At 39.9% G+C, this 26,022-nt stretch overlaps 1 protein-coding gene across 1 annotated transcript in view; it reads right to left on the reverse strand.

Annotated features, from left to right (window-relative positions):
- The window catches only part of LOC105480013 (G protein-coupled receptor 158), a 443,658-nt gene that overhangs the window by 209,254 nt on the left and 208,382 nt on the right, over nt 1–26,022 (reverse strand). The window contains exon 3 of the mRNA XM_011738438.3: nt 5,706–5,808. Coding sequence (XP_011736740.2) covers nt 5,706–5,808 — 103 coding nt within the window. The remainder of the gene's footprint in view (nt 1–5,705; nt 5,809–26,022) is intronic.

Below are 26,022 nucleotides of genomic sequence, written 5' to 3' on the forward strand. Positions count from 1 at the left end.
AGTAAAACTGATTAGGACTAGGTTCCTATAATACAGTAAAAGCCTAGCTTCAGAACGAGACTACAAGGTTGAAGTCAGACCAGTGGTGAAAGTGACGATGCTATTTATGAGATTGTGGTGTTCAAGCTCTTTTAATCTATTCTGTCTAAGTTTGGAATAGATACTAGAGACTGATACTGAGCTTAGTCTTCAGAAAGCAAATGTCTATTGTCTTGATAGATGTTTATATAAATTTAACGTATACTATTCTTCCTGAACCATGTAAGTATAGGATGGAGATTCTATATCCCTTTACCCATAGACACTTCAGCTAGCATATCCTATGAAAAGGGCATCCTCACACAAAACCACATTACAATTATAAAAGTTGGAAATTTAATCCTGAAATAATATTATCATCTAATACATAGCCCACATTCAAATTTCATCAATTGCCAGAATAATGTCCTTTGTGGCTACTTTTCTCCATCTAGGGTGAAATCTAGGATCATGCATTGAATTTACTTGCCATGTTTCTTAGCCTCTGATCTGAAATATTTTCTCAGAATGTCTTTGTTCTTTTCAACTTTGAGATTTTTGGAAAGGCACATGTCCCAACTCCCCAGCCATGAAAGAGAGTAGGAAGAGAATGTGAGACTCAAGCAAGGCAAGAAAACCAAGACTCATCCCAGAGACAAGTCAGCCTTGCTTAACATTTGCTGTAGAGCTCAGCCAGAATCCCTAAACTGTACCACTTTCAAAGAGCTTCCCTTCTTTTTCTTCCAGAACTGCATACTCTTTATGTCTCTAATTACTTTGTTATCTTTTTCCCCCCATCGTATCTTCTCATATCAATACCACTAGAGCTGCGTAAGTAGGGATTATCATTTTTGGATATGGGTCACTTGTAAATTGAGATTTGGAAATGTATACAGGCTGAAGTCAATCCAAAAGGTGAAAGAAATAAGACTGAAAGACTGGCACTATATCCACACAAAAGATAAAAGCAGTTTCACTGAAGACAGAATCCATACTAGGAGAGATGAATTTGAGGAAGATGAGCTAGTCACAAGCTTGTATTTCATCAACCTGGAAGGGAACAACCTGGATTTGAAAAGACAGCGAAACATCAGTACTTGGTTATTCTGAAATCCTGCTACTCTCCAGATGTCAGATCCCATTAACTCGCATATGATTACTAATTTCAAGAGAGATGCCAGGAACAAGGTCTCTGGACTGTCAGCACAATTTCATATCATGTTATTTGAATACATTCTCTTGGTCTTCATGAGCCATTTGTTTACTGTGGGCCTAGGTCTAAATAAAGATTTTTAAATCACTTCACATTTTAACAGAATTTTTAAGTCATATATATATTTTCTCTAAGAGATCAGCACCACATCTTAGCTCCTCTCTCCAAAGGGGACACAAGACTACAAGAGATTTAGGAATTTGGGGTCTTTTTTCTGTATTTACAATTATAAATCAAGTGAATTTTGTCTTTGCTGTATATCCTTTGTTTCTCAACTAACTTCCTCCTATTGTAGAATTAATTCTCCAAAGGTCCCAGCTAAAGTCACTAGTTATCCTAATATAATAAAATATTTGAGATAAGGTGCTAATGACCAGTGGTGCTTAGGAGATATCTCTTTACATGCATGATTAATATTTTGTTTTTATATGTGGGTATATGTGTATTTAATTATTTAACTGTGTATTGACCACTTATTATATGCCATGTACTGTGCTAGCAGTTTTCCATGTTATCTTATATGTTGGGTCCTTAATGCCTTTCTTACCTTTGGCTCAAGGGCTACATGTGGTCATTCCTTATCTCACAGATACCTCATCAAGAAAGTATAAAAATAACTTTCCCTATAACTTGCCTGGATACTATGATGAAGAGACCTAATAAATTAAAACACAGAGACATGCAATATATTCTCATATAAGCCCAAAATATAAAAAATATTGAGTAGTTCTTGGATGATGACACTGGTGAGTTACACAGCTCATATTCCTAGTCAGGTTGTTGTACTCTCTCTTTAGGACAAGAAGTGATTAATGTTGGATTTTTGTGAAACTTGACAAGGCTATCAGGAAAGCTATTTCTGGTTAAAGAGTACTTTACGGCAGTGGTCCCCAACCTTTTTTGGCACCAGAGACTGGTTTCATGAAAGGCAATTTTTCCATGGACTGAGGTGGAGGGCATGCAGGATAACAGTTTGGGGATGAAACTGCTCCACCTCAGATCATCAGGCATTAGATTCTCATGAGGAGCGTGCAACCTAGATCCCTCACATGTGCAATTCACATTAGAGTTTGCACTTCTATGAGAATCTAATGCCACCATTGATTTGATAGGAGGCAGAGTTTGGGCATTAATACTATCTCACTGATATGGTTTGGCTCTGTGTCCCCACCCAAATCTTACCTTGAATTGTAATAATCCCCCATGTGTCAAGGACAGGAACAGGTGGAGATAACTAAATCATGAGAGCAGTTTTCACTATGCTGTTCTCGTGATAGTGAGTTCTCATGAGATCTGATGGTTTTATAAGGGTCTTCCCCATTCGCTCAACACTCATTCTCTCTCCTGCCACCCTGTGAAGAGGTGCCTTCCACAATTATAAGTTTCCTGAGGCTTCTCTAGCCATGTGAAACTGTGAGTCGATTAAATCTCTTTTCTTTATAAATTACCCAGTCTTGAATATTTCTTCATAGCAGCATGAGAATGGACTAATTCACTCACCCACTGCCCATCTCCTGCTGTGCGGCCAGGTTCCTAACAGGCCATTAACTGGCACCAGTCTGCAGCCCAAGGGTTGGGGACCCCTGCCTTACTGGCTTCAAATTACAACAGGCAGTGACTGTTCGGCTCTGTCACTGAGGAATGTTGGTCCTGGCTAAGTATGTGCTGAGGTCAAAGCTGAATCAAATCTAAATTCAATTATAGATCATCTTCCTGGAAAGAGTGGCCTCTCTTCCATGGCTGCAATGTGTATAACATGGGAGTTAGACTCACACAGAGAGGCAGCCTTTTCTTAGAGTGTAGGTCCAGTAAGAAAACACTGGCTTTTAAAATAAGGAAGAAAGTAGGAGTGTGCAAATTAAATAAAGATAAGTTGTTAAAGGTTAACCAGTTTCTCCTGGTAGTGTTATAAGCAAATGGCATAGTCATTCTCTGATTCTACAATATTTAGATGTTTTATTTCAGTCACATAGTGGGAGCTGAGAACAAATGTGGGTAAACCAGATACAAAATACCTTCACAGAACATAAGCTAAAACCTTTTCCCTTAATCCTTCAGTGTTGAATCATATGTTATGTCTGGACCATAAACGTGAAAAATGCCGAAGTAGCTCCGGTGTCGCCATGGTCTGGCACACACACACCAAAAAGCATAATCATCCTTAAAATATATTACCAGGATTGCTATTGTATATTTGCAATTGCCGCATTATAAATGATCAAAAGTTTAGGGACTTAAGATGTCTGTTTATTATTTCCCTGTTTCTGTTGAATAGAAGTCTTGGCACAGTGTAACTGGGTTCTCTGCTTAGGGCCTCACCAGGCTGAAATCAAGGTTTTGGCTAGGCTGCATTCTCATCTGGAGCTCACGGTCCTCTTCTGAGAGTATTCAGGCTGTTGGAAGAATTTACTTCCCTGCAACTGTAGTACTAGAAGTCCCTGTTTTCTCGTAGGCTATTAGTGGGGTTTGCTCTCAGTTCTTACAGGCTGCTCTCAAGCCCCAACCACATGGCTGTCTCCCCAACAAGGTAGTTTACTTCCTCAAAGCCAGTAGAAGATTCTCTCTCTCCTTCCAGTCTGCTATGATGGAGTCTTAGATAAAACAATGTAATCACAAAAGTGACTACATCCTTACTCTCTTATGTTGCTAAATAACAGAACCTAAGCAAGGGAGTGAGCATCCCAGCAAATTCATAGCTCACACCCACACTTAAGAAGATGTGGAAGCAGAACCTGAGAGGCCACCTTAGAATTCTGCCTACAACAACTCACTCAGAACAAGGACTAAACTCTGAAATATGTGGCGGAGGAGACAGCAAAATGTTTCTCACCTCCAGAACCTACAAGTTAAATGTGAACAGTCTCAGGACCAAGAATAGTGCCTTCTAAGAGAGAGAAAAAGCACTATATATAAATCTATAAATGTCTACCAAAATTCCCAGAGGAAGACATTCAGGTCTCAATCTCAATGAACCCTTTGAAGTATGCCTCAGAGAAATCCAAATTCCTACACAGATAATAGGGCTGGCAAAGATTTATGGGTAACTATTTAAAAAAGACCTGTACTCTAGTTTTAGCAACTCCCAAACCCTAACTTTCATGAAACCACCCCGTTAACCACTACAGTCTTTCTTCTTAGGTACTATATCCAATCGCTATAAGGTGATGTGGCAAAAGTTCATTCTCCAGAGATAGAATAATACTCAATACTTGAATTGTAACACTGACATTTTCCGGAGTAGGAATAAAATAACCAGATGACCAAATTTCAATTCTGGAATAGAAGCCCTATATAATCACTTCCATTTGAATGTGGGTAGATCCGTAAAAATGATGGGACATTCTCTCTTTTGGTTAGGCTACGTTATATGCTGAAGTGATGGGAGAGTCACTCCCATTATTACACTCTGTCATTTAAGACTCTGTCTTAGCAGGCTAGGGAGATTCTCCTGGTAGCCTTGAAAAAGGAATCAGCCATATTGTGAGAGGGTGACATAGCTAGGCCTTGAGGCAACTTTTAGGAACTAAGACTGACCCTGGGCTGACATCCAGCCAGAAAATAAGGGCCTCAGGCCTACAATTGCAAGGAACTGAATTCTTCCAACAATCCTAAAGAGCTTTGAAGGGGACCCTGAGCCTCTGAGAAGATCACACCCAAGTGACACCTTGAGTTTCTTTTATTTTTATTTTTTGAAACTATAAATTTCTGCATGTAATATTTTATTAAATTTATGAAGACATGGCTCTGGTCATGATTGTTTATAGAGGTCAGATAATGCAAATAACAGCAAGTAGACTTATATTTTTTTGAAGATGATCTCTGCATTGTATTATTATTATCATTATTATTATTGAGACAAGGTCTCACTATGTTGTCCAGGCTGGTTTTGAACTCCTGAGCTCAAGAAATCCTCCCACCTCAGCCTCCCAAATTGCTGGGACTACAAGCGTGAGCCACTATACCCAGCCAACATCTTGATTTTAGAGTGGTGAGACCTTGAGCTTAGGATCTAGCTAACCCAGGACTAAGAACCTAACCAATGGAAACTGTATGATAACCAATTTGTGCTGCTTTAAGCCTCTCACTTTACGGTAACTTTTATGCAGCATTAAAAACATATAAACACATTGGTAAGTAAAATAAACAAACTGACAAAATTAGTTTTAGGAACTTTCTGTAATAGCATCTTTCAATAACTAAACCTCCATTGGTCTTACCAGATAGCTACAATATCTTCAGACTTTTAAAATGTATTAAAAACTAATATATACCTAAGGATATTTTTGGTATATTTTAGTGGTTCTCCAGAGCATTGTAGATGGCAAACTAAAACTAAAACTCCTTAAGTGATGAAAGAATGCCAAACCAATGATTATTCAACCATATAACTCTAACAAGGATAAAAGAAAATCTTCGTAATAATAGTATATATGATGTATATACATATATATGCATAGAAACAAAGGACACTTACTCCGAAAGTTGTTCACTGGTAAGACTCCAGGATGATAGAATCCTGCTTTGCAAATGCACTCATAGGCTCCAAGAACGAATCCTAGGCCTTTAATTGGCATACACTATGAAGAAGAAAAGACAGCAACATAGTTGATCATGGCTTATCTCATGGTATAAAGGCTCACAGACACCCATCCTTGCAAATGGTAACAGAAAACTAACACATTTTCCAGAAATAAAATAGCTCTTTTTTGAACTTTTTAGTTTTGTTGTGCCAACAGATATTTTTTTAGAAGCAGTAAATTAAGTTTGCTTTCTAAATTTATGCCATTACAGCTGCAGTTGCACACATCTTTACTTCCTGTGGCAACGGAATGAGTTAATTACTAGACACAGTTTTTCTTTTTAGTGCCTCACATATCATTTTATTGCTTTAAGAAATTGTTCCAAAGCCTATAAGAATATTTCAAAAGTGATTCCATACTGAATGTTTCTATCAAAGCAAAGGTAGGTAGGTGGGTAGATAGGCAGATAGGTAGGTAAACAGATATATAAAATTTAAGATGTGAAAATTGCTTTTATGAATTAAATAGTCATCAAATTTTATCCTGGAATCAATCAAAATAACACAAATTGATAAAATAATAAAACAAGTAAATTTAAAAATGCAAATTTAGAAGACAAAAATGAAGATCAATTATCCCAGGGCTGTTTACCTAAAATCTGTTTAATAGATAAATGTTTTACATATACATATAATGAAGAAAAATAGCTTTCAAAATATGTCACAATCACAAACAATAGAAATCTCCCAAAAATTTAAACTTGACTTCTTTCAAGGGTCAAAGATAAAACCTAGCAAGCAAAAGGTGCAATTTTAGGCTGGGTGCAGTGACTCATGCCTGTAATCCCAGCACTTTGGGAGGCCGAGGTGGGCGGTTCATGAGGTCAGGAGATAGAGACCATCCTGGCCAACATGGTCAAACCCCGTCTCTACTAAAAATACAAAAAATTAGCCAGGCATGGTGGCGGGCGCCTGTAGTTCCAGCCACTTGGGAGGCTGAGGCAGGTGAATGGTGTGACCCGGGAGGTGGGGCTTGCAGTGAGCCGAGATCGCATCACTGCACTCCAGACTGGGCGACAGAGTGACACTCTGTCTCAAAATATATATATATTTTATATATAGATATTTTTAATATATATTTTATATATATATATAATTTTAACCAAGCAAAATCTAGCTTAACATAATTCATTTTTGCTACATTTAATTACATAGCAAGGGATAACTTCTACTAAACTACAAAAACTACATCAGTAAAACTGGAGTATTTAAATAATCTAACCAACACTGAAATTTCTTTTATGATATTGCTCTACCATGATTCCAGCACATTGCCTTTTTGACACTATAATCTATTAGAGGAACTTAGAATCGAGTGAATTTAAGAATTATAAAATGTCCCTCTTTTCAGAGGCCCTTGACATAAAATTTTAAAGAATTTAAATTATTCCATAATCTAAGCTTAAATGATTAGCATTAAGATCAATATTACATGTCACAAAACTCTAGCAATTAGACAAGTATTTTCATGTAAGATTTAAAAAAAAAAGCTAATACATATTCTAAAGCCAGAGACATAGCAAGAAATCTCTGAAAAAGAGGTTTCCAAAGGACCTTCTCGAATATTTTAATTTCATTAATAACCTCTTCTTTTGTATCTAACACACACATATCCAATTATATGTTGCAATTGAAAACACATTTCCTAACCCAGAGCAACATAAAATAGCAAGAGTACCAGTCAATTCAACTGAGTTAGCAAGTATTTACGAAATAACTGCAGCATGCATAGAGAATTCCTACAGAAACTAATCAAAATAACATGTACTGTTTTATAAATCTCCAGGTATACAATAGGTCAAATCATATTTCTAAACTATGTAAATAAAAAAGTAATTATAACATTTATTTAGGAGAAGCATTAGTATTATGGAAAGAGCATGTTAGTTGTGGTCGGTCGGAAAAGATAAATTTGAAATCTGACTTCATCACTTCCCAACCATGTGGATTTGGGCTGTTCTCTTAATGTCTCTGAGCCTTATTGTCTTTAAGTAATGAGAATAACTATTCCACCAGACACAGACATAGTCTGAAAAGGGTAGAGCCACCATGATGGCCTAATGGGTTAAATACAGGGTATAAGAGGAAGAGAAAAATAAAGGATGACTCCGGGGTTTTTGGCCTGAGCAAACTTAAGTATGGAGTTGTCATTCAACTGATCTGAGAAAGGCTATAGATTTAGGGAAAAGATCAGAGGTTGTTTTGGACATCACGTTTTGGAAATCAGTTTTGGAAACCACGTTTTAGAAATCACAGTGAAGTGATTATTCAAAAATTTAGATCTAGATCTCAAATAGGTAGTTTGATAAACTATTATAAAGTTTAGAAGAGATGTCTGGGCTGTATAATTTGAGAATCATTTGCATAAAGATCACAGATAAATCCATGAGATTAGATAAGATTAAATCACTAAGCAATGCCTTCAGTCAAGTGAAGGAAATAGATCCAAAAATATAAGAGTAACCCTGCTGCAACATCTGCCACCTCATTGATTGCCAGGATTGATTCAGCTAATCTGGCTGACTTGGCAGGTGTCTTTTTTCTTCCTCACTACTCCATGTGTGTCCTTCCTGAAGCTACTTGCTAGGTCAAAGAGGATGACCTTCCCAAATGGAAGAGAACCATTCTTCACTCAAGGGTACACAAGCAGCTGTATTTCCCTGCCAGAACCTCTAAACATACTATCAAGGAAATAGGTCCAAGTGGTGAGATTCAGAACACTTCAGAGCTAAAAAGTTAGGCAGAAAGAAAGAATCAAAGGATCCTGAGAAGAGCAATTCAGTGGGGTATCATTATTTCTATTATGACATCACGATACTATGAATGTAGCATGTGGAGTTTGTTGTAAGTTACAATTACTAAATATTCATCCAGCAAGGATTTGTAAACTAAGGTAAACCAGGTAAACTAAGTCTTAGATACTAAGACTACATTAGAATTCTTGAAATATTTTAACTTGCTGAAATTCAGAGGTTAATGCTATTCATTAGAACCTAGAACATCACTGATTTCATGATGATATGACTCAACACTGCAACAGTGACTCAGCTGAGAATTTTAAATTCTTATGGAAGATTTGAAAGTTTATTGGAATTAAAGTATCTCTCTGCTATAAACAAACTCTACAGCCAACTTAAAAAAATGAATGTTTAAAAATTGAATTGATTAGATCTGGTACATATTGCCAAATAAAATATTCCTTGAACTTGAAAGAAATGCCTCCTAATTTCATTACATAAAACACAGAAACATGAATTATTAGCCACCTCAAACTTATTGTTCTATTAATACATAATTTTATGATCTCAAAGGAAAGAAAAAAACTTAAGTCAATTAAAATCAATAAAAGTAGACTATCCTGCTACACTGACTCCACCTCCAAGACAGCAGCGCCTGCACGGAATCAAATGTGCTACTGTTTTCATACTTTTGCCTTGAAGTATACAAGTGGTCTCGGCTTATTTTTTAATGAAGAATTGTAAATCGAAAATTTACAATTTTCAATAAACTTGGAAGGCATATTTTCTTGCTGTATCCACCACCATGATTCCCTTGCTACTTCATCCCTGTTACCTCCTAAACAAAATTATACATTTTTAACATTAGAAAATTAGTTAACCTAGTTTAGCAAACTATCACAAGAACAGAAAACCAAACACCGCATGTTCTCACTCATAGGTGGGAACTGAACAATGAGATCACTTGGACTCGGGAAGGGGAACATCACACACCGGGGCCTATCATGGGGAGGGGGGAAGGGGGAGGGAGGAGGGATTGCACTGGGAGTTATACCTGATGTAAATGACGAGTTGATGGGTGCAGCACAGCAACATGGCACAAGTATACATATGTAACAAACCTGCACGTTATGCACATGTACCCTAGAACTTAAATTATAATAAAAAAAAAAACTGTAAATATAGTGATGCTCAACTAATGTTTACCCCATTTGGACTGAGGGGCTGCTTGTTAAGTAGCACTTCTTTCCCCTCACTGCTCTATGAGTAGCCTGTGATAAAAATTAATAAAAAATATAAAAATTAAGAGTTATTGTTATGGGATCCTTGGAGTGTCATTTTGCCAGCCAGAAACCTCAGTGGCCAGTGGCGCCTAGGCCTGAGTTTTGCTCTGGCCTGCTAGGCGCATTGTGCCCACTCAGCCTGGAAGGCTGTCCTTGGCTCCTGCTACTGACCTGGATCCCACACCTGCCAAGGGCAAGCCAGGTGTGGAGCAGTAAGGGGGGTGTGAGTGAGTGTGGGGTCCACACACTGTGCAGCAAGGCACACCAGCTGCAGAAGAGAGGACAGCTCTAGGCACTGGCAAGGGCACTGGCTCCCTGCAAGGCTGCAGCTGAACCAGGTATACCATAAGCAGCTTCGATGGCTGTATTAGTCCATTCTCATGCTGTTATAAGAACATACCCGAGACTGGGTAATTTATAAAGGAAAGAGTCTTAATTGACTCACAGTTCCACACAGTTGGGGAGGCCTCACAATCATGGCAGATGGCAAAAGAGAAGCAAAGGCAAATCTCACATGGCAGTAGGCAGGAGAGCACGTGCAGGGGAACTGTCCTTTATAAAACCATCAGATCTCATGAGACTTATTCACTTTCAAGATAACAGCATGGGAAAAACTCACTCCCAGGATTCAATTACTTCCTACCAGTTCCCTCCCATGATATATGGGGATTATGATAGCTACAATTCAAGATGAGATTTGGGTGGGGACACAGCCACACCATATCATTCCACCCCATGCCCTCCCAAATCTCATGTCCTCACATTTCAAAACAAATCATGCCTTCCCAACTGTTCCCCAAAGTCTTAATTCATCTCAGCATTAACTCAAAAGTCCACAGTCCAAAGTATAATCTGGGTCAAGGCAAGTCCCCTCCGCCTATGAACATATAAGATCAAAAACAGGTCAGTTACTTCCTGGATACAATGGGAGTACAGGCATTGGGTAAATACACCCATTCCAAATGGGATAAATTGGCCAACACAAAGGGACTACAGGCCTCATTAAAGTCTAAAATCCAGCAGGGTAGTCAAATCTTAAAACTCCAAAATGATCTCCTTTAATTCCACATCTCACATCCAGGTCATGCTGATGCAGTAAGTGGGTTCCCATGGTCTTGGGCAGCTCTGCCTCTGTGGCTTTGCAGGGTACAGTCCACCTCCTGGCTGCTTTCATGGGCTAGTGTTGAGTATCTGTGGCTTTTCCAGGCACACAGTGCTAGCTGTTGGTGGATCTACCATTCCAGGATCTGGAGGATGGTGGTCCTCTTCTCACAGCTCCACTAGGCAGTGCCCCAGTGGGGACTCTGTGTCAGGGCTTCCATCACACATTTTCCTTCTGCACTGCCCTAGAAGAGGTTGTTCATGAAGGACTCGCCCCTGCAGCACACCTCTGCCTGGACATCCAGGTGTTTCTATGCATCCTCTGAAATTTAGGCAGAGGTTCCCAAACCTCAATTCTTGACTTCTGTGCACCAGAAGGCCCAAAAACACACAGAAGCTGCCAAGGTTTGGGGCTTGCACCCTCTGAAGCAATGGTCTGAGCTGTACCTTGGCCCCTTTTAGCCACAGCTGAGACACGGGACACCAAGTCCTAAGACCGCACAAAGCAAGGGAGCCCTGGAGCCAGTCCATGAAACCAATTCTCCTCCTGGGCCTCCAGGCCTGTGATGGGAGGGACTGCCATGAAGACCTCTGATATGCCCCAGAAACATTTTTCACCATTGTCTTGGTGATTGTACAAGTTTCTGCATTTCCTTGTTACTTATGCAAATTTCTGCAGCTGGCTGGAATTTCTCCTCAGAAAATGGATTTTTCTTTTCTATTGCATTGCCAGGCTGCAAATTTTCCAAAATTTTATGCTCTGTTTCTCTTTTAAACATAAGTTCGAATTACAAATCATATCTTTGTGAATGAATAAAACTAAATGCTTTTAAAAGAACCCAAGTCACCTCTTGCTACCTTGCTGCTTAGAAATTTCTTCTGCTAGATACCCTGAATCATCTCTCTCAAGTACAAAGTTCCACAGATATCTAGGTCAGGGGCAAAATGCCAGTCTCTTTGCTAAAAACACAGTAAGAATCACCTTTGCTCCAGTTCCCAACAAGTTCCTCATCTCTATCTGGAACACCTCAGCCTGGACTTCATTGTCTATATTACTATCAGCATTTTGGTCAAAATCATTCAACAAGTCTCTAGAAAGCTCCATACTTTCCCACAGCCTCCTGTCTTCTTCTGAGCCCTCCAAACTGTTCCAGCCTCTACCTGTTACCCAGTTCTAAAGTAAATTCCACATTTAAGGTTATCTTAATAGCAGTATCCCACTCTATCGGTACCAATTTACTGTATTAGTCTGTTCTCAAGTTGCTATAAAGATATACCCAAGACTTATAGAGGAAAGAGATTTAAAAGACTCACAGTTCCACATGGATGGGGAAGTCTCATAAACATGATGGAAGGCAAAAGAGGAGCAAAAGCATGTCTTACATGGTGGCAGGCAAGAGAGCATGTGAAGGAGAACTGCCCTTTATAAAACCATCAAATCTCATGAGACTTATTCACTATCATGAGAACAGCATGGAAAAAAACTGCCTCCATGATTCAATTACCTCCCACCAGCTCCCTCCAACAACACATGGGGATTATGGGAGCTAAAACTCAAGATGAGATTTGGGTGGGAATACAGCCAAACCATATCAACAGCTAACACCAAGAAACATGGTGTGGTGCTCAGAAGCTTGGAGATGCCAGGAACCACAGAGACCTAAAAAGGGTGTCACAGCTCTGGCTCAGGGAGCTTCTAGGTCTGGGCTCCCCAAAGGGACACAGCTCTTCTTTCCTTCTCTAGTTTTTCCTTCTTGTCCCCCACAACATGGCATGCAAGGGAGGTGTTTCAGCCCTGTTTGTGTTACAGCTTTTTTAGCCCCACCATTCAGTGGGTCCTGAGTTCTTGTACTCCATCTAGGAAGAATGAGGTACACAGACAAGTGGAGGGCCAACAAGATAAAGAGGAGCTTTATTGAGCAATAGAACAGCTCAGAGGGGAACTCCTCTCTATAGCCAGAGTGTTCCAATGAGTGTTCAGCTCTCAGCAGAGAGAGTAGCTCCTTTCTGTGGGGCAGGTCATCCTGATAATTGTCCAGCTCTCAGCAGAGAGGTTAATTTCTTTCTGCAACTGGATGTTTCATCATCTCCTCAGCCCTCAGCAAAGAGGAGATCCTGGGGTGGGCAGCTTCTCTCTGCAGTTGGTTGTCCCATCATCTCCTTGAGTTTGGCTGAGTCCAGGGCTTTTATGGGTCTCAGGGGAGAGGAAGTACATGTCCATTGGTCCATGGGTGGCCATGGGCAGGTCCGGAAAAGGCACCACAAGTTCCCACTTCAGTCCAGGGGATCAGTAGCCCAGCCCCCAGGCTTCAGGCCCCCCCCAGTCTGAAGGTGGGGTTTCACTGGGGACCCTCCCCTCTTCTTCCCAGGATCTTGTCTGATGCCTGCCACCATTCATGGCACCCAGGCTGTTTGTGCCCAGGGGTGCCTGCAGGCTAGTGCCAAGCTGCCCTCAGCACCTGCTGGGCCTCCCTTCCATGCTTGTTGGTGCCCAAAGTCTAGAGGGGGCCAATGTGGCAGGGGGCTGGTCTGTCAGCACTGCCCCAAGCATGCACACACCCTGTCAGGTTGCAACAGCACCTGGGTTCCGTGATTGGAGTGGGCAATGAAAGCAAGAAGAGGCCAGGTAATGGGAGCAGACACCTTCAAGCCTGTGTGGGCAAAGGAGGAGGCCGTCCCAGGCCCCCCAAGAGTGCAAAATGCCTGAGTCCACAGCCACAACTTGGGCGGCTGCAGCCACACATGGGAGGGGGGGGTCTTGCCTGCTCCCAGCTCCCACTGGCTCCATGCAGCACAGCACTGCCCTGGAACCCAGCTCCACCTCTGCCCGCCCTTCGTGCCTGACCATGCTGCTCCCCCACCAGCAGGTGACCCGGCCTGGTCCCATTGCGATGGCTCTCAGGGCAATGGGTGAGATGCACGTGGTACAGTGGACCCGGCCAACCCCACACAAATGACTCTGATGTTTCTGGGGCTGGCCCCGTGAGTTCTGGCTGCACCTTTGGCCCGGTGCTTATGGGCCCATGGGATGTGGCAGGGAGCAAGGTTGAGGCCACAGCAGAGGCTCTGGGCCTGGGAAGAGGTTCTGCCTGGCCATGCAAGGGTGGGGGTGGTGCAGTTGATTGCCTCATGGATCCAGGGCACAGAGAACCCACTGCTGCCACTGCTGCTCCTGCAACCACTCCTGCTGCCACTGCTCTCACCTCCCCAATGCAGCTGGCATAATGACAGCAGCTGCTCTGGGTGGTCTACTGTTGCCATCATTATTGTACCCCTGTGAATGAGGAAGCTGCTTACAATATTGGAAGCCTACTTTGATGAACCACCAGCTGAGATTTACAAAAGACAGCTCTTAAGAACTCACAATCAAATCCAGGTTCCTAGGAGCAGACCAGATCCAATTGCATAAGATATGGTGGTCAAGAGTTTAGAGTAAAGTGGGTAAATTCCTAGAAACATACACACTATCAAGATTGAATCATAAATAATAATTAAAAAGAACAGATATATAACTGGTAAGAAGATTAAATTCAGTAATCAAAAAAACTTCCCAATAAAAAGGTGCCCATAACCAGATGTCTTCCTTGGAGAATTCTACTAAAGATGTATAAAACAATTAACAACAATCTTCCTCAAACTCTTGCAAAAAATTGAAGAGAAGCCCGGGCACGGTGGCTCACACCTATAATCCCAGCACTTTGGGAGGCTGAGGCAGGTGGATCATGAGGTCAGGAGATTGAGACCATCCAGGCCAACATGGTGAAACCTCATCGCTGCTAAAAATAGAAAAATTAGCCAGGTGTAGTGGCACATGCCTATAGTCCCAGCTACTCAGGAGGCTGAGGCACAAGAATCACTTGAACCCGGGAGGCAGAGGTTGCAGTGAGCTGAGATCACACCACTGCACTCCAGCCTGGGTGACAGAGTGAAACCCTGTCTCAAAAAAAAAAAAAAAAAAAAAAAATTGAAGAGAAAGGAACGTTCCAAATTCATTTTATGATGTCAGCATTACACTATACCAAAGCCAGATAAGTATACCATTGGAAAAGAAAACAATAGACAAATATTTCTGATGAATATTGATTCAAAAATCTCAACCACATATTCAAAAACCAAATTCAACAGGACATCACATACACCACGAACAAGTGGGATTCATTCCTAGAATGCAAGGATGGTTCAACATGCAAAAATCAATCAGTGTAGTTACTTACATCAACAGAATGAAGGACAAAACCAAACGATTATCTCAAGTGATGCAGAGGAAGCATCTGATGCAATGCAACACCCTTTTATGATAAAAACCCCCAACAGACAAGAAATAGAAGGAAAATACCTCAACATATTAAAGATCATATATGAAAAACCACAGATAACATCATACTCAATGGTAAAAAACTGAAAAATTTTCCTCTAAGCTCAGGTACAAAGTGTGAAAGCCTTCTCCCTCCACTTTCACTCAACATGGTACTGCAAGTCCTAGCCAGGAAAATTAGTCAAGAAAAAAACTAAAGGGCATCCAAAAAGGAAATTAAAAAGTAAAATTATCTTTGTTCACAGATGCCAAGATCTTACATAATTTGAGGGTAGAAAACCCTGAAATTCCACACACGAAAAAACTACTAGACCTGATAAACATATCCAGCAAACATGTAGGATACAAAATCAACAAGGCAAAATTGGTTGTTTCTATATACTAACAATGAATAATCCAAAAGTAAATTTAGAAACAATCTCATTTATAATAATATCAAAAAGAATTAAATGACAATATCAAAAAGAACAAAATGATTAGGATTAACCAAGAAGGTGAAAGAGGTATACACTGAAAACTGTAAAATATTGCTAAAAGAAATGTTAAAAGATATAAATAAGTGACATCCAGTGTTCATTGCAACACTGAATTGAAAAATTTAATATTGTTAAAATATCCATACTATTCAAAGAAAAGGAAAACTACAGATTCAATGTAATCCATATCAAAATCCTAATGACATTTTTTTCAGAAATAGAAAAAATTTCCTAAACTTATATGGAATCCCAGAGGACCCCAAATCGTCAAAACAATCTTGAAAAAGAACATAGTTGGAGGCATCACACTTTCTGATTTCAAAACACATTACAAAGCTATCGTAATCAAAACAGTGTGGTACTGGCATAAAGACAGACATACAGACAAATGGAATAGAGAGCCCAGAAATAAACCCTTAAATATAATGTTCAAATTATCTTCAACAACTCAGTGAGGACAGGACATTCTCTTCAAACAGGTGGTATTTGGAAAATGGAATATGCACATGCAAAAGAATAAAGTCAGATTCTTACCTAACACCAAATATAAAACTTAATCAAAATGATTTAAGACCTAAACACTTGAAACTATTAAACTCAAGAAGAAAAATGGGAAAAGCCTTATGACATTAGATTTGGGAATGGTTTCTTGGATATGACATCAAATCCACAACCAACAAAACCAAAAATAGACAAATGGGACTACATCAAATTTAAAAATGTATTTGCATCAAAGAATGCAATACAATCAACAGAATGAAAAGTCAGCCTACAGAATATGAGAAAATATTTGCAAACCATGTTTCTGATAAAGGGCTAATATCCAGAGCACATAAAGAACTTCTGCAACTCAATGACACAGAAAAACAAATAGTCTGATTTTAAATGGGCAAATTTCTGCAAAGAAAATATACAAACGGCCAATAAGCAAATGAAAAGATGCTAAACATCACTACATACTTAGAGAAATGCAAATCAAAACCACAATGAGATATCATCCCACCTCCATTAATATGGCCACAATCAAAAAATTATAATTATAATACATATTTCTGAGGATGTGGAAAAAATTGGAACCCTTGTGGACTGTTGGTGAAAATATGAAATGGTGTAGCCACTACAGAAAACAATATGAAGGTTCTTGAAAGAATTAAAAATAGAATTACTATGTGATCTTGCAATCTCTTTTTGGTATATATCCAAAATAAGTGAAAGCAGTAATTTGAAGAGATATTTGCATACCCATATTCAGAGTGGCACTATTTAAAATAGCCAAGAGTTGTAAGTAAACCTAATACCCATCAATAAATAAATGGATAAACAAAATGTGATATATAAAAATAATAGAATATTATCCAGGATTGAAAAGAGAAGGAAACTCTATCATCTGTTTCAACATGGTTGAACATAGAGGACTTTATGCTAAGTGAAATAAGCCACTCACAAAAGGCCAAATACTCTATGATACCACATATATGTGGTACCTAAAGTAGATAAACTCATAGAAATAGAAAGTGGAATGGTGTTTTCCAAGGGTTAGGGGCAAGGGAATATGAGGAGTTGTTCAATGGGTGTAGAGTTTCCATTTTGCAACATGAAAAATTTTTAGAGCTCTGTCACACAAAAATGTGAATAATATTACCGAATTGTACACTTAAATAGAATGATAGTTAGATTTTTATGTTATGTATTTTTACCACAATTAAATTTTTTTAAAAAAATCATTTTCGAGCAAAATGACCTTTCTAATTCAAAGATGTGTATGTAAACATTAAAGGTTATATTGCAACTGGCATGATGTATATCTCATCTCACATACCTCAGACTGCCAATTCCTGGTAAACATAATTTGCAGAGCAAAACCTGGTCAGCCTGACAATCAAGGAGATTTGTATGGAGATATTACTGAGCAGTGGAATGGCTTAAATGAAAGTTAAGATGAGGTGTGTACAGGGAAGACGTGTTTGGCATTTAACAGAAATAATACTTGTGTCTGAAAACCACATTTATAAATAATTCTGAAAAAAACTAACTTGGACTGAAAAGAAGAGGCAGAAAAAAATTCAAATAAATGAAGTTTATGTAATTCCAAATCTTCTAGAAATGGACCTTTAAATGCCTTTTTTAAATGTTTGTTTTGGAATTTTCCTAAAACATAAAATTCTTTCTGATTTCTCTAAACTGAACACTATGAACAGAATTTAACATCTTCTTTTTTTTTTTTTTTTTTTTTTTTAATTTATTTATTATTATTATACTTTAAGTTGGAGGGTACATGTGCATAACATGCAGGTTTGTTACATATGTATACTTGTGCCATGTTGCTGTGCTGCACCCATCAACTCGTCATTTACATCAGGTATAACTCCCAGTGCAATCCCTCCCCCCTACCCCCTCCCCATGATAGGCCCCGGTGTGTGATGTTCCCCTTCCTGAGTCCAAGTGATCTCATTGTTCAGTTCCCACCTATGAGTGAGAACATGCGGTGTTTGGTTTTCTGTTCTTGTGATAGTTTGCTAAGAATGATGGATTCCAGCTGCATCCAAGTCCCTACAAAGGACTCAAACTCATCCTTTTTTATGGCTGCATAGTATTCCATGGTGTATATGTGCCACATTTTCTTAATCCAATCTGTCACTGATGGACATTTGGGTTGATTCCAAGTCTTTGCTATTGTGAATAGTGCCGCAATAAACATACGTGTGCATGTGTCCTTATAGCAGCATAATTTATAATCCTTTGGGTATATACCCAGTAATGGGATGGCTGGGTCATATGGTACATCTAGTTCTAGATCCTTGAGGAATCGCCATACTGTTTTCCATAATGGTTGAACTAGTTTACAATCCCACCAACAGTGTAAAAGTGTTCCTATTTCTCCACATCCTCTCCAGCACCTGTTGTTTCCTGACTTTTTAATGATTGCCATTCTAACTGGTGTGAGATGGTATCTCATTGTGGTTTTGATTTGCATTTCTCTGATGGCCAGTGATGATGAGCATTTTTTCATGTGTCTGTTGGCTGTATGAATGTCTTCTTTTGAGAAATGTCTGTTCATATCCTTTGCCCACTTTTTGATGGGGTTGTTTGTTTTTTTCTTGTAAATTTGTTTGAGTTCTTTGTAGGTTCTGGATATTAGCCCTTTGTCAGATGAGTAGATTGCAAAAATTTTCTCCCATTCTGTAGGTTGCCTGTTCACTCTGATGGTAGTTTCTTTTGCTGTGCAGAAGCTCTTTAGTTTAATGAGATCCCATTTGTCAATTTTGGCTTTTGCTGCCGTTGCTTTTGGTGTTTTAGACATGAAGTCTTTGCCCATGCCTATGTCCTGAATGGTACTACCTAGGTTTTCCTCTAGGATTTTTATGGTATTAGGTCTAACATTTAAGTCTCTAATCCATCTTGAATTAATTTTCGTATAAGGAGTAAGGAAAGGATCCAGTTTCAGCTTTCTACTTATGGCTAGCCAATTTTCCCAGCACCATTTATTAAATAGGGAATCCTTTCCCCATTTCTTGTTTCTCTCAGGTTTGTCAAAGATCAAATGGCTGTAGATGTGTGGTATTATTTCTGAGGACTCTGTTCTGTTCCATTGGTCTATATCTCTGTTTTGGTACCAGTACCATGCTGTTTTGGTTACTGTAGCCTTGTAGTATAGTTTGAAGTCAGGTAGCGTGATGCCTCCAGCTTTGTTCTTTTGACTTAGTATTGTCTTGGAGATGCGGGCTCTTTTTTGGTTCCATATGAACTTTAAAGCAGTTTTTTCCAATTCTGTGAAGAAACTCATTGGTACCTTGATGGGGATGGCATTGAATCTATAAATTACTTTGGGCAGTATGGCCATTTTCACGATATTGATTCTTCCTATCCATGAGCATGGTATGTTCTTCCATTTGTTTGTGTCCTCTTTTATTTCACTGAGCAGTGGTTTGTAGTTCTCCTTGAAGAGGTCCTTTACATCCCTTGTCAGTTGGATTCCTAGGTATTTGATTCTCTTTGAAGCAATTGTGAATGGAAGTTCATTCCTGATTTGGCTCTCTGTTTGTCTGTTACTGGTGTATAAGAATGCTTGTGATTTTTGCACATTAATTTTGTATCCTGAGACTTTGCTGAAGTTGCTTATCAGCTTAAGGAGATTTTGGGCTGAGATGATGGGGTTTTCTAAATATACAATCATGTCATCTGCAAACAGGGACAATTTGACTTCTTCTTTTCCTAACTGAATACCCTTGATTTCTTTCTCTTGCCTGATTGCCCTAGCCAGAACTTCCAACACTATGTTGAATAGGAGTGGTGAGAGAGGGCATCCCTGTCTTGTGCCAGTTTTCAAAGGGAATTTTTCCAGTTTTTGCCCATTCAGTATGATATTGGCTGTGGGTTTGTCATAAATAGCTCTTATTATTTTGAGGTACGTTCCATCAATACCGAATTTATTGAGCGTTTTTAGCATGAAGGGCTGTTGAATTTTGTCAAAAGCCTTTTCTGCATCAATTGAGATAATCATGTGGTTCTTGTCTTTGGTTCTGTTTATATGCTGGATTATGTTTATTGATTTGCGAATGTTGAACCAGCCTTGCATCCCAGGGATGAAGCCCACTTGATCATGGTGGATAAGCTTTTTGATGTGTTGCTGAATCCGGTTTGCCAGTATTTTATTGAGGATTTTTGCATCGATGTTCATCAGGGATATTGGTCTAAAATTCTCTTTTTTTGTTGTGTCTCTGCCAGGCTTTGGTATCAGGATGATGTTGGCCTCATAAAATGAGTTAGGGAGGATTCCCTCTTTTTCTATTGATTGGAATAGTTTCAGAAGGAATGGTACCAACTCCTCCTTGTACCTCTGGTAGAATTCAGCTGTGAATCCATCTGGTCCTGGACTTTTTTTGGTTGGTAGACTATTAATTGTTGCCTCAATTTCAGAGCCTGCTATTGGTCTATTCAGGGATTCAACTTCTTCCTGGTTTAGTCTTGGAAGAGTGTAAGTGTCCAGGAAATTATCCATTTCTTCTAGATTTTCCAGTTTATTTGCATAGAGGTGTTTATAGTATTCTCTGATGGTAGTTTGTATTTCTGTGGGGTCGGTGGTGATATCCCCTTTATCATTTTTAATTGCGTCGATTTGATTCTTCTCTCTTTTCTTCTTTATTAGTCTGGCTAGTGGTCTGTCAATTTTGTTGATCTTTTCAAAAAACCAACTCCTGGATTCATTGATTTTTTGGAGGGTTTTTTGTGTCTCTATCTCCTTCAGTTCTGCTCTGATCTTAGTTATTTCTTGCCTTCTGCTAGCTTTCGAATGTGTTTGCTCTTGCTTCTCTAGTTCTTTTAATTGCGATGTTAGAGTGTCAATTTTAGATCTTTCCTGCTTTCTCTTGTGGGTATTTAGTGCTATAAATTTCCCTCTACACACGGCTTTAAATGTGTCCCAGAGATTCTGGTATGTTGTATCTTTGTTCTCATTGGTTTCAAAGAACATCTTTATTTCTGCCTTCATTTCGTTATGTACCCAGTAGTCATTCAGGAGCAGGTTGTTCAGTTTCCATGTAGTTGAGCGGTTTTGATTGAGTTTCTTAGTCCTGAGTTCTAGTTTGATTGCACTGTGGTCTGAGAGACAGTTTGTTATAATTTCTGTTCTTGTACATTTGCTGAGGAGTGCTTTACTTCCAATTACGTGGTCAATTTTGGAGTAAGTATGATGTGGTGCTGAGAAGAATGTATATTCTGTTGATTTGGGGTGGAGAGTTCTATAGATGTCTATTAGGTCTGCTTGCTGCAGAGATGAGTTCAATTCCTGGATATCCTTGTTAACTTTCTGTCTCGTTGATCTGTCTAATGTTGACAGTGGAGTGTTGAAGTCTCCCATTATTATTGTATGGGAGTCTAAGTCTCTTTGTAAGTCTCTAAGGACTTGCTTTATGAATCTGGGTGCTCCTGTATTGGGTGCATATATATTTAGGATAGTTAGCTCTTCCTGTTGAATTGATCCCTTTACCATTATGTAATGGCCTTCTTTGTCTCTTTTGATCTTTGATGGTTGAAAGTCTGTTTTATCAGAGACTAGTATTGCAACCCCTGCTTTTTTTTGTTCTCCATTTGCTTGGTAAATCTTCCTCCATCCCTTTATTTTGAGCCTATGTATGTCTCTGCGTGTGAGATGGGTCTCCTGAATACAGCAGACTGATGGGTCTTGACTCTTTATCCAGTTTGCCAGTCTGTGTCTTTTAATTGGAGCATTTAGTCCATTTACATTTAAGGTTAAGATTGTTATGTGTGAACTTGATCCTGCCATTATGATATTAACTGGTTATTTTGCTCGTTAGTTGATGCAGTTTCTTCCTAGCCTCGATGGTCTTTACATTTTGGCATGTTTTTGCAATGGCTGGTACCGGTTGTTCCTTTCCATGTTTAGTGCTTCCTTCAGGGTCTCTTGTAAGGCAGGCCTAGTGGTGACAAAATCTCTAAGCATTTGCTTATCTGTAAAGGATTTTATTTCTCCTTCACTTATGAAACTTAGTTTGGCTGGATATGAAATTCTGGGTTTAAAATTCTTTTCTTTAAGAATGTTGAATATTGGCCCCCACTCTCTTCTGGCTTGGAGAGTTTCTGCTGAGAGATCTGCTGTTAGTCTGATGGGCTTCCCTTTGTGGGTAACCCGACCTTTCTCTCTGGCTGCCCTTAAGATTTTTTCCTTCGTTTCAACTTTGGTGAATCTGGCAATTATGTGTCTTGGAGTTGCTCTTCTCGAGGAGTATCTTTGTGGCGTTCTCTGTATTTCCTGGATTTGAATGTTGGCCTGCCCTACTAGGTTGGGGAAGTTCTCCTGAATGATATCCTGAAGAGTGTTTTCCAACTTGGTTCCATTTTCCCCCTCACTTTCAGGCACCCCAATCAGACGTAGATTTGGTCTTTTTACATAATCCCATACTTCTTGCAGGCTTTGTTCATTTCTTTTTCTTCTGTTTTCTTTTGGTTTCTCTTCTCGCTTCATTTCATTCATTTGATCCTCCATCGCTGATACTCTTTCTTCCAGTTGATCGAGTCGGTTACTGAAGCTTGTGCATTTGTCACGTATTTCTCGTGTCATGGTTTTCATCTCTTTCATTTCGTTTAGGACCTTCTCTGCATTAATTACTCTAGCCATCAATTCTTCCACTTTTTTTTCAAGATTTTTAGTTTCTTTGCGCTGGGTACGTAATTCCTCCTTTAGCTCTGAGAAATTTGATGGACTGAAGCCTTCTTCTCTCATCTCGTCAAAGTCATTCTCTGTCCAGCTTTGATCCGTTGCTGGCGATGAGCTGCGCTCCTTTGCCGGGGGAGATGCGCTCTTATTTTTTGAATTTCCAGCTTTTCTGCCCTGCTTTTTCCCCATCTTTGTGGTTTTATCTGCCTCTGGTCTTTGATGATGGTGATGTACTGATGGGGTTTTGGTGTAGGTGTCCTTCCTGTTTGATAGTTTTCCTTCTAACGGTCAGGACCCTCAGCTGTAGGTCTGTTGGAGATTGCTTGAGGTCCACTCCAGACCCTGTTTGCCTGGGTATCAGCAGCAGAGGCTGCAGAAGATAGAATATTTCTGAACAGCGAGTGTACCTGTCTGATTCTTGCTTTGGAAGCTTCCTCTCAGGGGTGTACTCCTCCCTGTGAGGTGTGGGGTGTCAGACTGCCCCTAGTGGGGGATGTCTCCCAGTTAGGCTACTCAGGGGTCAGGGACCCACTTGAGCAGGGAGTCCGTCCCTTCTCAGATCTCAACCTCCGTGCTGGGAGATCCACTGCTCTCTTCAAAGCTGTCAGACAGAGTTCTTTGTGTCTGCAGAGGTGTCTGCTGCGTTTGTTTAGTTTACTGTGCCTGGTCCCAGAGGTGGAGTTTACAGAGACAGGCAGGTTTCCTTGAGCTGCTGTGAGCTCCACCCAGTTCGAGCTTCCCAGCAGCTTTGTTTACCTACTTAAGCCTCAGCAATGGCGGGCGCCCCTCCCCCAGCCTCGCTGCTGCCTTGCCGGTAGATCACAGACTGCTGCGCTAGCAATGAGGGAGTCTCCGTGGGTGTGGGACCCTCCCGGCCAGGTGTGGGATATGATCTCCTGGTGTGCCTGTTGCTTAAAGCGCAGTATTGGGGTGGGAGTTACCCGATTTTCCAGGTGTTGTGTGTCTCAGTTCCCCTGGCTAGGAAAAGGGACTCCCTTCCCTCTTGCGCTTCCCAGGTGAGGCAATGCCTCGCCCTGCTTCAGCTCTCGCTGGTCGGGCTGCAGCAGCTGACCAGCACCGATCGTCCGGCACTCCCCAGTGAGATGAACCCAGTACCTCAGTTGAAAATGCAGAAATCACCGGTCTTCTGTGTCGCTCGCGCTGGGAGTTGGAGACTGGAGCTGCTCCTATTCGGCCATCTTGCTCCGCCCCAACATCTTCTTCATGAATCAGAATCATTACTCTGAACAATAGGTACTGAATTGTGTTGAAATTCACTAATGCCCTCTGGAGTCATTGAAAGTTTATGACCATTTTCTTAAACAGCCCAGAATGCTGTACTTTTTAAGTTCTTATGCTTAGTTTTCAAGTTTTCTTATTCTTTATTTTGAGCTATCAGCTCAAATCCTAAAATATAGGCTATTTTAATCCTAAAATATAGACTTAACTCTATAAATGTCTTTTCTCCCTTTTAAATCATAGTTATAATTGCCTGTATATCTGGAAACTAGATCACCAAGCATGCAGGGTATATGAGATAATAAATAATAAAGTAACAGCAAATAAGATAAGAAATAGTTAATATTTACTGTTTACCACATACCAGGCACTGCTGCATGGGTATTAACTCAATTCTATAGCAACTCTATTATTATTTCCATTTTAGAGATGAGAAGATTGAGGAACAAACAGCTAAAGTAACTTGCCCAAAACGACACAGCTAGCAACTGGCAGAACCAGGATTCAATCCCAAGGGTCTGGCTCCAAAGAGTATCAACTACTGCCTAGGAAATATAGGCTCACAGAAGGATTCCATAAATGAGGAGCAGATGCTGGGATATGGTCACTTTAGAGTCTATTTTGATTGTTTCAACTTTTTTTTTTTCCTATTCTTATTGGTTTCAGGCAGTATTCCAGATGGACCAGTTTGCTGGATCATTAAGCTTCAAATAAGGGAAGATTATTAATTTTAAAATGTACATATGAAACGTATTTTAAGAAATGCAATTAAGTCCCACACCTGTTACAATTTTTAAAAATGAATCTCTCTCTTCCCAATGCAGAATTCCTCAACTCAAATCTTAGGAAACAAATCTTCATTTCAGGGCATCCAGGTGAAATGCCTCTTCTCTGCCTAAATTTCCTGAAAATGAAACTCCCCTTGTGCCTTAGGTAAGTCTCCGCAATGGAAACAAAGGTGTTTCTATGGCAGACTGGTCTGTCACTTCTTTTTTGCTTTAGTGGCAAATGCATGGCTCTCCTTTGTTTTGACAGGAGACTTATCTAGCCCCAGTAAGTTTCCTGCTGTATTGATTACTGAGCCTTATTCAAAAAGCAGATGGCAACACCACAGAGGCATAAAGAAAGATTAAAAGCTTGACACTGGCAAGATGGAGTAGAAATAGAGCCTTCTAGATTTTAAAAAGGCAGCAGCTTTTAATATTTTTTTACTTCTTCTTTGTAACTTACGAAGAAATACTTTAAAATGCTGAATCTGTTCATCTGGGCTGGGTGCGGTGGCTCACACCTGTAATCCCAGCACTTTGGGAGACAGAGGCAGGTGGATCATGAGGTCAGGTGTTCAAGACCAGCCTGGCCAACATGGTAAAACCCTATCTCTACTAAAAGTACCAAAAATAAGCTGGGTGTGGTGGTGGGCACCCGTAATCCCAGCTACTCAGGGGGCTGAGGCAGGAGCATCACCTGAACCTGGGAGAAGGAGGTTGCAGTGAGCTGAGATCGTGCCGCTACACTCCAACCCAGGTGACAGCGTGAGACTCCATCTCAAAAAAATAAATAAAATAAAATAAAATAAAATAAATGAATCTGCTCATCTGGGAGTGGGTTTGGGGAGACCTTGTACTAAAACAGGTCAATTATATTAACATTCAGTAGCCTCTTTCCCACAACTATTTGCAAGTTTATTAAAGCCAAAGGAAAACACTCAAACAGGAAATCTAAAAGGCCTCCAGGCAATTATAGGGTACACATCACCCACATATTTTACCAAACCATCTTCCAGGAAAACAAGAACCCATGAATAACAAATAATGCAGTGTTTCAGCAGGGAGAAAAAGAACTACATCTTATCTCTATTATTCAGCAGCTGTCAAAACCCAGTTTTA

Source organism: Macaca nemestrina, chromosome 9 (assembly GCF_043159975.1).
Source record: "Macaca nemestrina isolate mMacNem1 chromosome 9, mMacNem.hap1, whole genome shotgun sequence".
Lineage (NCBI taxonomy): Eukaryota > Metazoa > Chordata > Mammalia > Primates > Cercopithecidae > Macaca > Macaca nemestrina.